The following is a 12,639-nucleotide window of genomic DNA, read 5'->3' as shown; positions in this document are numbered from 1 at the left end:
TATTTTATGAAAGACAACACGAATATTATTTTGTGAGACGGATCTCTTATTTAGGTCATTCACGAAAAAATATTATTTTCTTTTACTAAGAGTGTTACTTTTTATTGTGAATATCGGTAGGATTGACTCATCTAACAGATAAAGAGTCGTGAGACCGTTTCACAAAAGCCCTACTCTTTATGAAAATGAATATGATCAACAATCTAAAGAAAATGACTTCTTCAAATGTATTTAATATATACAGCAGAATCTGATCGAAGCCTTAATACCAACAAGTGTATATACTCACAGTTGTTTAATTCTTTTTTTTAACCATCATTAGTTCAATATCATGCTAATATTAAAATTGACCAAAATATTTGGTACGATATATCTATATTATATATATCTATAATATATAATCATGACACGAATATGGCCCTAACTGAATATTACACTTTAATATAGATTAAAAACATAAAAATTGTAGGTGAATTTCAAACTGCTGGAATAGCTCAGTTGGTTAGAGCGTGTGGCTGTTAACCACAAGGTCGGAGGTTCAAGCCCTCCTTCTAGCGGTCTCTTTATTTTTGTTTCGCTGTTTGCTTTAAATTTTCCTATAGTTTTCGTTTTAAAAAAATTCAAAATTAAAATTTATAACTAAAGTTTCCGTGGAACACATGCCTTTCAATTTTAAGCAAGGATTAATTCTTCTACAAGGTAAATAAAATATTTTAATCTTATCAAATTTTATACATAGACATAAAAAAAAAAGAGTACTCAAAAAATTCATGTTACTTTTAAGAGTTAGAGCAACAAGCACTGTGGTGTCCAATATTTGTTTCGAGTTCTACAAATAATTAATACCATGTATCATTATCTTATCCAAATATATTGATTTATCATCTTATCAATGAGTCAAACGAATATATATCTACATGTTGACATTATCTTTACGCGTGGAGTCCATATAATTTATCGTGGCACTAAGAATATATCAGTTATGCAATGTCAAAGTTTTAAATTCGAGGATGTAGACATTAAAGAAAAATGAAGTGAACACACACGCATATTTTGTAAAATTCAATTCCAAGAATTGATGTTCAGTTTTCCTTGGGGCCAGAAATGAAAAATCAATATATATTTTTTTTTCTCTTTTCCGAAATCAAGTGTTTGACTTTTCATAAACAAAAAAAAAAATTAAACCCAGAAAGAACATATTTTTTTCCGAAAAAAGAAGCTACTGTTAGAAAGAGGTAAGCCAGCCTAATAGATTTGGAAAAATAAAAGAGGGGGCATTCCGAGAATTGAACTCGGGACCTCTCGCACCCTAAGCGAGAATCATACCACTAGACCAAATGCCCGGTTGCTTTTTTGTCTGCTGAATTTGTTTTTAAAATTATATAAACCCAATCAGTCGATTTGCAGAAATCCTCGGTGATTTCTAAATTTAAACTGTGTGCTGTATCAAATGAAATTAAAATGTAATTATGAAAGAAAAGTAAGATAATTTTGATTTTTTTACTTTAATTAGGCTCGTATACAAATTTTAAAAGTAAAATTAAATTTTTAAAATTTTATTTTTTATGCAACAATGGTAGAGACGAATAAATAAGCTGTAATTAAATAATTTACCGCAAAAATAATAATAATAATAACAATAAAACGCTAAAATAAAAGTCAAGCTTTTAGCTTTTCCATAGAGGAAAAGTTGCGAAGATGGACACATGTAATAATTTTGTTGTTAGATAATATATAGTGAACTTGTGCAAAATGGGGTTTTCCCCATTTTTTAATGAAACAAATATCCGGTCTTCAGATTAGAGATGTAAACAAATCGAATCGACACAAATTAGAGCTACCGTATGAGTTTGACTTAAAATATTCAAATATGTTTATGAACTATTCAAATTATTGCTTGAACATAAATAAACAAAATACATTTATTATCTAGAGTGGGTCTTATGTGAGACCGTCTCACGGATCATAATCTGTTAGACAGATCAACCCTACCCATATTCACAATAAAAGTAATACTCTTAGCATTAAAATTGATACTTTTTTATGGGTGACCCAAATAAGAGATCTGTCTCACAAAGACGACCCGTGAGACCGTCTCACACAAGTTTTTGCCTATTATCTATTATCTTCGTCCCAATTATATAGATTTATTTCTTTTTCGCACAAACTAAGAAGCTCATTGAAAGCAAAAACTTGTGTAAGACGGTCTCACGGATCATATCTGTGAGACGGATCTCTTATTTGGGTCACCCATGAAAAAATATTATTTTTTATGCTAAGAGTATTACTTTTTATTGTGAATATGGTTAGGGTTGACCGGTCTCACAGATTATGATCTGTGAGACGGTCTCACATGAGCCTCACTCCTCATTGAAAACGTCGATTATACAAACAACTTTCTAATTTTTCCTTTATTTAAAGAGTGTTTGTGTAAATAGCTTGCTATATTTTCAATAGGCAGTTAATTACAATACCTCAAATTAAATAAGGAACTAGTTACTCTGCACATGCGTTGCGTGTGTGTACAATCTTTTTTATCATTATCGATGGACTAAAGTGAAAATTGACAAATTATGGAGGGACTAAATTGATATTTGAATGATTGAAATAAAAATAAAAGTGTGTGTTGAAATAAAAAAAAAACAAAAAAACAAAAGTGTAATATTACTATAACTATAAGGGTAAAACTGGAAAAAAAGATGGTGTCCTCCTTGACAGTTTTTATAAGGTGCTCAGCCTTAATAAATAGTATAAATATACAAGAAAATAATAGAAGAAATTTTGCACATATTCGAAACAAATGAAAAATGAAAGGTGACTTATGATCTATACTAGCGAGTCGAAAACAATGTATACTTTATAATTATATACAATCAATAAATAATTAAAACTCATGACCGATTCATGAGCTATCAAATAAAATATATTGAGCTCGACAAAAGTTCGATAATTTCAAATACACATCAAATATTTTTCAAGTCGACACAAAAAAACTCGTGAACCAACTTGATTCGTTTTCATCTTTAATCCGACAAGCCGAACTACCTAAATAATAACAAAAATAAATCATGACAAAAAGGGCTCCCTAGTTAGGTATACCGCACCCAGTCTAATTAGGCCAAATGTCACAATATGCTATTTAATTGATAGCACTAGCCAGAGCCACTATGGACCACTTCAGCGTATGAGAGTTGGACACAAAAGCATGAATCTTCGACATGTGGTCGCAATTTTCATTAAATTATTTGAAATAATAATAATAATAATAATAATAATAATAATAATAATAACCAATGAAAAGGTGTATAATAATTGTGTATCGACTAAAATAAATAATAAAAAAAAACAATTCCTTGTAAGCCACGATCCCTTCAAATCCTTTGCCATACCAAGCCATAAATCAAGAAATCTACCGAGAAACAAGCAAGTATAGATGTAGGCAATGCTTCGAGATAATAGCCTCGCATCAGAACCATTGTCAAAACCGCTTGGAGGTACAAACGAGCCTGGTGGGGAGAATGAGCCAGAACCTGGTGGGCTGAATGAGCCAGAACCCGGTGGGGAGTTTGGAGGTGTTCCTCCGGGGCTGAATGGTGGAGCTGTGCTGTTTCCATTACTACATTGTAATAATCGAACAAAAAGCAAGATTTATTGTATGTAAATAACAAGAACCTGTTATTGTAAAAGAACTATAGCCAAAAGTCTAAAACCAAATAGCATGTCTAAGAAAGCTAAAACGGTGGCATAACTTTCTTATTGCTCCAAGATTTACTGCTGCTGACCAACAGCATAACTTTCTTATTGGCTTACCATGAGAAAGACCTAAATCGATATCAGTATACTAAATGAATACTTGATCAGGTCATAAGTTTAGTTTTCAAGTTAATATGGTAGCTGAATCAGGATCTGCATCAGAATTTGAGATGCGGCAATAACGGTGATTTAAAAAAAAAAGACAAATGAATAAAAGTTCATGCATCAACATCTTGACAGCTCATATGAAATCAAGCAGATGCATTAGGGGTTGTATTGGAAGCATATGAAGGTGAAATATTAACTTACACCGAAAACCGATCTACCGGCCTTCTTTTTTTTATTCCAGGAAAGAATCTTAAAAGATTTTAAACAAGTTAACAGACGAGCAGAAGCCATCACCTAATGCAATATACAAATCATAGCAACTTATTTTATTAGCAATAACCATCAGAAGCATCCATGAGTTTTCACACTATCAGTACACTAAGTTTTGAATTTGTTTCACTTTACCTAAAGGAGAACTTTGAAAGAGCTTAAAATCTTTCCTTTTTCTCTAATTTAATATACTTATTTTGGTAAATAAGCAAGAAAATGACTCTGTTATTCTATTTTTCCTGGGTAAAATTGCATTCTTGTTTGAGGAGAGGCGAGACAATCCGCTGTTCGTCCCTCCATTGAGTCTTCCCCGTATCATGTTCATAAGTTATAAATGAAATGAGTTCTCCCGACAGGCAGTTCATATATTTGCCAAACTCCTCACACTTTTATCAGATATTAATATTCAAAATATGATCCAAAGTTTCTAGAAGAGAATGAGAAAACGAGACCTGGGACTAGATTGATACACACATCCTGCAGCTAAATCTGCAAATTATCAACGAAAAAATAGAGCAAAACAAACGAACAATGGTTAGTCCTATTTAATGGATGAAACAATAAAAAAGCTTCTATATTTTTTATGATTAATTGTTTTGAGTCTTACTAGAAGGAGGAGTTTGAGAGACCGTGGCACTGCCCTTAAAATCACAGCTCCCAGTTATTTGCCCCTTTCTCTGATAATAACTGTTCACTGCATAATTACAGTGATCTCTGATTGTGTTTGGGAGAAAACAAGCTCCATTTGGGAGGATTGCTGAACAATCAGCTCCATTTCCACAAGCATAATCTATGTTTTGCTGAAGAACTGTGTTGCTGGATCCAGTATTACATAGGCAATAAGTTGCATCTGTAAATCAAAGATCAAGATAAATGGACAAAAAAAATCAGGTCAGAACAAGAGTATCCCTTTTCTAGATATGAAATTATAGTTAAAGCCCAAGTCATAGAAAATGCTTGAAAATGGAAAAAAGATCACATCTTCGCAAACCCTTTATTAGTTGCCCCTGATCAAGAAAGGGAAGAATCGGAACTTTCCATTTTCTTTTACCTTTTCATATAATAGTTTATTCTAACTTCTAGTCAGTACCATAGATATATAACACATCAAATACATATCGGACCTCCCAAAGAAAACATTGAACTCAAGAATTCGAAAGCCAAGAGCTTCACCTGAAAAACCAACCATGGCTAAAAGAAGCAACAAACACACCACATAAAAAGCCATATCCTCCAAGACCCTTAAAAAAAACCTTAATTTTCACCCCAAGATGGATAAATTTGATCCAAAATAGAGAAGATACAGGTTAGAAACAAAGAGTGGAGTAGCGGGGAAACGGAGATTCTTGACAGGAGGAAGCTGAGAAGGAAGTGTGTCCCTACTGGTGACTTTTCTATCTGTCCCAATTTTGACATTTTTTTTTGTGGTCAGTTAATTAAATGAAACGTATTTGAGGAATCCAAGGCCAAAAAGTCTTTCGTCATCAACTCGGAACTGTTTTATACTATGTTATGAACTTGCCTGTCTGCGTGTGTATGGGCTTTCATTCAAACGGTTGTGATGTTGGGGGAATAAAAAATGCATGTAGCCCTGAGTAAATTTTTATTTGAAATCATCTGCCTTTAGAATTGAAATTTGGTCAAATGATCTTCTATTTTTTCAAAAAAAAAAAAAAAACAAGCAATTATATTAGAAAGGCAAAAACGTGAGATAAGTTTCCTTTTCCTCCCTCTCACCATTGATCGTCTCCTCTTTTTTTTTCCTTCCTTCATGGATTGAACTAGATTTTGTTGGAACAAAAAGAAGCACACAAATAGATCATGATGGAGTCTATTGCAACATGGATAACTGCGGCAAACTAACCTTAGAATCCTAGCAACATAGAAGACAAATGTTTAGTTGGGCAAAAAGTCAATATAGATATGAGATTCATCATAATCTTTATTATTGCTCTATAAGGCATGCTAGCGTAGAGTGTAGGAAGAGCGAGAGAGATGCACGTGAGCGAGAGCTCGAGAATGCTTGGGAGGAGCGAGAGAGAGTCGAGCATGGGAATGTTAGAGTTTGGGAAGCGTGGATTGTGATTTTTCTAGTGTAAAAGTGATTTTTTACTGAGAAAAGTTTCACGTTTGTGTCAAATATTTTCATGATCTTCGTTCAACTCAGTTGCATCCAAAGTCTTTCATATTAGGGCATCCGCATCCGTTCGAATTAATCCATGTTAATAACTCTCCATCTCATCAAAAATTATGGGGTCCACGAGCCACATATTCATTACATTAACACTTTCCCATTATTAACACACACCCACATTCATTTATTATCAACTTTCATTATTTATGGGTCCCACTGTCCACTTACTCATTTTTTTTATTTTTAATTATTTCAATATCTTTCTAATATTTTTAAAATTTTACAACAAATATTACTAAAAATAAATAGTATTATTATTTTAAAAATAACTTAATTACAATATTCATTAAAATATTATTAAGAAATGAAAAAAAGTTGGACTCTTTTATTTAAAATATTATTTAAAAAATGGAAAAAAAACTGTTTAAATAAAACATTTTGAAATTTGTAATAAACTGATTTCACTAATGTGAGAGCCCAGCCCAAACGAAAAGCCTAAAGCCCAGCCCATTTAGTAATTAATATATTAAAAAAAAAAGAAGAGATAAACGTAAAAAAAAAATTTTCTCTCTCCCCGTTTTCCGGTTTATTTCACCCTATCTTGTGAGGCACTGCCCCCATGAGGTGATCAAAGGCCCAGATTTAAACACACATACACCTCATGAAGTGATCAAAGGCCCATATTTAATCACCATGTAAAATCAATGGCTGAGATTCTGTGAGGGCACTGCCCCCACAGGTAGCATCTACTCTACCCCGTTTTCCTCCAGCACCGAAAGCTTCATCTTCCTTCTTTCATTTTCAATTTCGAAGCTTTGACCTTCGATTCTAACCGCTCCGGTCGCCGAAAATTTAAAAGAAATACATTTTCGAATAGCTCTCGTCGCAAGCTACGAATTGATACCCATTTTGCACAGAAATCTCACGATAATTTTCGAGCCCGTCGGAGAAAGCCGCTCGTTTTTCGCCGGAATTTGTGAGGAAAATCTCGGTTTAAGCTTACTAGAGCTTTACTAATTTACTTCGAAGCTTTGAGGTATTTAGGGTTTCGAAATTTTGGGTATTTTGAACAATTCGAATTCCAATAATTGATATATGTTGTATTATTGATTGTAGGTACTATATCGGAGCCGATTAGAGGTATCTAACAGATTTTCGGAATTTATTTGGATTAATTTCGAAAATTCAGATTTAATTATTTGGGATTTATGATTTTTGAAATGTTAAATCATTATTGGGATGTGTTTATAGCATTAGAAATAGAAAATAAAAATTTTGAAAATTTCTAGAAAATATAGAAAATTTCAGATTCGGTACGATTGAATTTTCGAAATTTCAAGTTGTCCGGTTTTGAGAGATTTAAATTAAATAAATCGGTATATTTGACTTTGCGATGAGTTTTAGAAATTTTAAAGCCTAAATTATGGATTTTCGGAATTTTAGGCTCAATGAGTGAATATTGGAATAATAAATTGAAATTGATATGAAATGTATTATTTGCCACAGGATTGGATTATTCGAGAAATCCTTAAGAAATTCAGTGGTAAATTAAGGGTTCAGTTGAGGTACGCATGAACTGTTTTATTATGACGTCTATAGTGATGTGAAATGACGTTAAGTATTATGTATGAGTTGTGGCGTGCTTTATGTGCTTTTGTGAATAACGTGATTGCATTCACGCATTTATTTGAGTTGATCTTATTAGTGCATAGCATTTCGAGCCTTGACTCCGTTGATTGCTATTGTTACTGATCTATCGAGTTGTAGCGTCATCGATGGAGTGGGTGGGTAGGATTAGCACTCCTGATGACTTGCATGAGGGCTGAGCGGGTCGCACCCGTACCCTCGATGCTACGTGCATGGATGAGCGGCGGCATGTTATTACGTTGCTGCAGTCCTGGCACGGGTGGCCACTGTTACTGTTGCTGATGCGTTTCATTTGGACTCCGCTTTGGTATCCATTATTTTGTTGTTACCTTTCACGCATTGCATTACATTGCATTGCATCACATTGTACTTGATTTTATTTCATGTCAGTTATATTTGTCGTAATATTACTGGTTCGTCGTACTGGGGCCCGACCCCTCGTTTCTTTTTATGCTGTGGTTGTTTTTGATGCCATAGCAGGTTATCCAGGACGATTTGACGCGTCAGGTGGAGCGTCAGGTAGTGGTGCCCAGTCGTCGAGTCGTGGTTGAGAATTCCCAGATATATATACTATATTATGGAGTCATACATTTACCGGGGAGATGACCCGTGTAGCTGTACTGTTATTTGTACGATGTTTTGAATTGATAGTTGTGTGATCGAGCCTTGCCGGCTCTGCATGTGTTTAGTCCTGGCCAGTGCGGCTATAGGTTTGTGAATTGATGTTGTGACTTTATTTCGAGTATATAAATATTGATTGTGATGTTTTGGATTTTTCTGGGATGTCCTATTTACGATTAGGTCATGCCGAAATTTTTGTAGGCCCGAAATGGAAAATTTTAAATCGCTTTCGCTGTTTACATTAATAAATCCTGGTTGTTTGGTCATTAAATATTAATCAGGAGCACGGGCCTCCACAACTAATTATTGTTGTACTCTGTCCAAATATGCTCAACTAAGTCGGCACGAAGTTGGTGATGTACTTGAGAGTCACGTACTTCGGAATTTCTACGGAGATAATAATGAAATCCTCGGTTTGAGCCTTGGACAGGTTGTGCGGGTTCGTCACCTTCGTCGTTAGACCAATTTTTCACGTTACACCCCTCATCCTCAACAATCATTTTGTGCAAAATAATGCATGTTAACATAATATATTTTAATTTTTTTCTGTACCAATAATGAGCTGGACCTCTAACAATCGCCCATCTAGATTGGAGCTCTCCAAATGCCCGTTCAACATCTTTTCTTGCAGACTCTTGTCTTTCCTTAAACAATCTCCTTTTAGGATCCTCCGGACAAGGAAAAGCCTTAACGAAAGTAGCCCATTCCGGATATATTCCATCCGTTAGATAGTAACCCTTCGTATAATGAGTACCATTAACTGTGAAATTGATCTCCGGGGCATTTCCTTGCAAGATATTGTTGAATATGGGAGATTCGTACAACACGTTAATATCATTACGTGAACCCGCGACCCCGAAGAATGCGTGCCATATCCACAGATCTTGAGATGCGACTGCTTCAAGTACGATTGTCGGCGACCCATGGCCTCTGGTAAACTGCCCTTTCCAAGCAACTGGACAATTTTTTCACTGCCAGTGCATACAATCAAGGCTACCCAACATGCGAGGGAATTTGTGTTTCTCTTCGTGCATTTGAAGAAGACGTTGAATATCATCAGCATTCGGCCTTCTCAGGTATCGATCACCAAATATTTCAACCACATTTTGGCAGAATTTGAAAAGACACTTGATGGCAGTTGATTCCCCCATACGTAGGTACTCATCAAGATGGTCGGCAGGGACTCCATAAGCCAATTGCCGTATAGCAGCTGTGCATTTTTGTTGTGGTGACAATCATTTCCTTCTAGCAGCATCGTTCCTCAATTGAAAATACATTGAATTGGCCTCAAGTGCATTCTCAATGTGAAGGAATAACTCTCGTCGCATACGAAATCTTCTTCGAAATATATGATCTTGATACACTGGGCTGGCGGAAAAATAATCATTGACGAGCCGCAAGTGACAGGCTTCACGATTTCTTTGGATGAACCTTCTTCTTCGTCGAATCTCGTTACTACTTTCAGAAGATTCATGTATTTTTCTGCTTAGTTCAAGCATGCATAACATCATTTCTTCTCCCGGATCATAAATTTCGTCATTAACTTCAACTTGTACTTCGTCTTCGCTTGTTGGGCTAGAGCTGGAGCTGGAGCTCAAGCTCGAGCTGCTCGAAGAATGAGACATTGTATACAAATAAGGATTAAAGAAATAAATATTGAACCTACAAATAGAAGTATGAGAATGGTAGAGAATATATATTGAGTGTGGTTGATGAGTAGAAATGTGTTGGTTGAATGAATAAATTTGTAGAAATTGATTTGTATTTATAGTGCTTTTTTGTTATTATTTTATTTAACTAGCCGTTATAGTTTGTATTTTATAATATTACATACAAACTAGCCGTTATGGTTTGTTAAATATGATATGTAGTATTTAATTTTCAAAAGAGCCGTTGGTGAATTATGTTAGCGACGGTTTTTCAAAAAAGGTCGCTATTTGCGACGGTTTTTAAAACACTATCGCAAATAGCGACTTTTTTAAAAAAAAATTCGAAAGTAGCGACGCTTTTGATGTTGCGACGGTTTTTCAAAAACCGTCGCAAATTACGAAATAATGCCGTTCATTCTGATGAATTTCTTGGCTGCCATGTCAGCCAAGATTAATAATTCATGCACCCACATTGGTGCATGAACATTAATGGGCGTTAATAACACCCATTAATGCACCAATGTGGGTGCCCTTATTCAATATCAAAGTTGTTTATATTTCATTAAAGATAGAACATTGTAGTCATTGTTTCTCTTAGCACAAGCCTCAATTTTTCTCAATATAAATAATGTAAAAGATTATTTTTTTTATATATATTTTCACCCTTAATTGTTCGGTCTTCCAACACTAAAATTTCACTTTGTGAAGACTCATAAATTATGGGAATTTGTAAAATCTTTAAATGTAATAGACATGTATAGAGTATTATTTTCGAATTTTTAAGTAATAGAGATTTTGAAAATAATGAATAATACATGTTATTCATAATTTGTTCCCAGTCAATAATTACCTTAAATTCGAAACCCAGTACAGAATATACCCATTAATTTCGAAATTTTGGGTTGATATCAACATATTTAGAAGAATATATTGCATGCAAGACAACTTTCTCAACAAAGAAGCTAGCAAATTTGCAATACAATCCAGATACGTCATGAACATATATGAGAAATCAGTCTACGTTCAACCATCATGTCCAGAAGCCATAAATTTGAAATTTGCAATGTATATTCATGTTTTTATTTATTTGGCATAATTTAAGTATGAAATATATATCTTGATAATTAAGGAATAATTATCTCGTGATTCTGGAAAGAATATCAACCGAATTATAGTAAGATTTTTACTACGGTCCTATATATAGAAGGACTCCCCTCATTCTAAATTCACACCTTAGAATTTCAAAATTCTCTCTAGCATCCTCCATATAATTTTCGAAGCCTTCATCCTCAAGTAGCGAAGCTCTGCCGCAATCCAGACCCGGAGGGAAGTTCGATCACCCAGCGCAGCAACCCTACACGTTCTAGCATTCGAAATACTGTAAGTGGGCTTGTCTTAAAGATTAAATTTCGTTATGCATGTTTCTTCGTTTTTTTGAAAATACGGTCGAGTGCACCTTCTTCTCCTACTCATTTTCTTGTGTTGGTTGTCATACGGTTTTAGGCACTGTGAGGAGTCGACTGTATATGGGTGGGAATCCCAACCATGACATGACCCTTACGTGGTGGGGATGTAACCACTATATGGCCTCACCTCCTTAGTAGAGTAAAAATTAGGGACTGATATCAGTAAACCATAGAAAGTAGAGGAATTTTAGTGCCTGATAAATGTTATGCATGTGATATGAATGATGTTATGCAAGTCATGTGATTTTCGAAATTATGCATGTTGTTATATTGTGTTCGATACAGCCCCACTTGCTGAGTATTTCCCAAAATACTCACCATTTTACAAGCATTTCTCAGATAAACCTGAGGAAGAACTCGAGGAAGAGGAGTCGGACCTGTTTTGGGGTTGGTGAAATTCGAGACTTGAGATTTTAAGATTTTAGATTTAAGTTTAAGTTTATTATTATTCAGTTGTCACGTTTCCGCTTTTGATTCTGTCGTTTTTTCGATTTTGGGGTTGTAAAGACAATTGCTATTTTGTTTGAGTTATGATATATAAATTGGTTTTGGTTTATACTGTGCTACAAGGCGGGTGTTTCTCGATTGTATGATTGTTAAACAACGCCGGTGTTAACCCTGAGTTTCGGGGCGTGATACACTCATCCAATAAAGTGTTCAGTCTCCCACCTTATATGTTACGTCATCTAAATATATGTTAAGTCCTTCAAATTTTATGACATCGTTATTACGTTTTTGTATAGGGACGACGATCATCCAAATATTTATTAACTCAAAGGGGAGTGGAAGATTGATTAACAAGGCAATTATACATGGTTATGCAAATCTAAAGAATGGCCGGGCTCTTTCGATTGATGATAGTAATTGACAATAATTTTGTTATGAATGAAATAAATGAGAGACTTGGTTTGGCTAAATTGGAGATTGAACAAAGGTTGAGATATTTACGAATCTAGTAAGGTGAAACTAGAAACTTATGAACTATTATAGT

General features: G+C 34.5%; 1 protein-coding gene, 1 long non-coding RNA gene and 2 other non-coding genes across 4 annotated transcripts; 2 read left to right on the top strand and 2 right to left on the bottom strand.

Annotated features, from left to right (window-relative positions):
- Nucleotides 1-483: 483 nt before the first annotated feature.
- On the top strand, nt 484-557 carry TRNAN-GUU (transfer RNA asparagine (anticodon GUU)). Its single transcript has one exon. It is a non-coding gene; the product is annotated as a tRNA-Asn (tRNA).
- A 714-nt stretch (nt 558-1,271) lies between these two features.
- Nucleotides 1,272-1,343, bottom strand: TRNAP-AGG (transfer RNA proline (anticodon AGG)). The gene has a single exon. It is a non-coding gene; the product is annotated as a tRNA-Pro (tRNA).
- A 1,819-nt stretch (nt 1,344-3,162) lies between these two features.
- Nucleotides 3,163-5,571, bottom strand: LOC140817062 (uncharacterized). The gene is made up of 4 exons (XM_073176626.1): nt 5,305-5,571; nt 4,739-4,981; nt 4,584-4,620; nt 3,163-3,616 (listed from the first exon to the last, which is right to left on the bottom strand). The coding sequence occupies exons 1-4, from the start codon at nt 5,357-5,359 to the stop codon at nt 3,178-3,180; spliced, it is 774 nt and encodes a 257-aa protein (XP_073032727.1). The 5' UTR covers nt 5,360-5,571; the 3' UTR covers nt 3,163-3,177.
- Nucleotides 5,572-7,025: 1,454 nt separating this feature from the next.
- Nucleotides 7,026-8,721, top strand: LOC140816862 (uncharacterized). Its single transcript, XR_012114669.1, has 3 exons — nt 7,026-7,301; nt 7,382-7,405; nt 7,772-8,721. It is a non-coding gene; the product is annotated as an uncharacterized lncRNA (long non-coding RNA).
- The last annotated feature ends 3,918 nt before the right edge of the window (nt 8,722-12,639 follow it).

The sequence above is a fragment of the Primulina eburnea genome, chromosome 16 (assembly GCF_022965805.1).
Source record: "Primulina eburnea isolate SZY01 chromosome 16, ASM2296580v1, whole genome shotgun sequence".
Taxonomy (NCBI): domain Eukaryota; kingdom Viridiplantae; phylum Streptophyta; class Magnoliopsida; order Lamiales; family Gesneriaceae; genus Primulina; species Primulina eburnea.
This window is presented reverse-complemented; position numbering and strand designations above follow the sequence as displayed.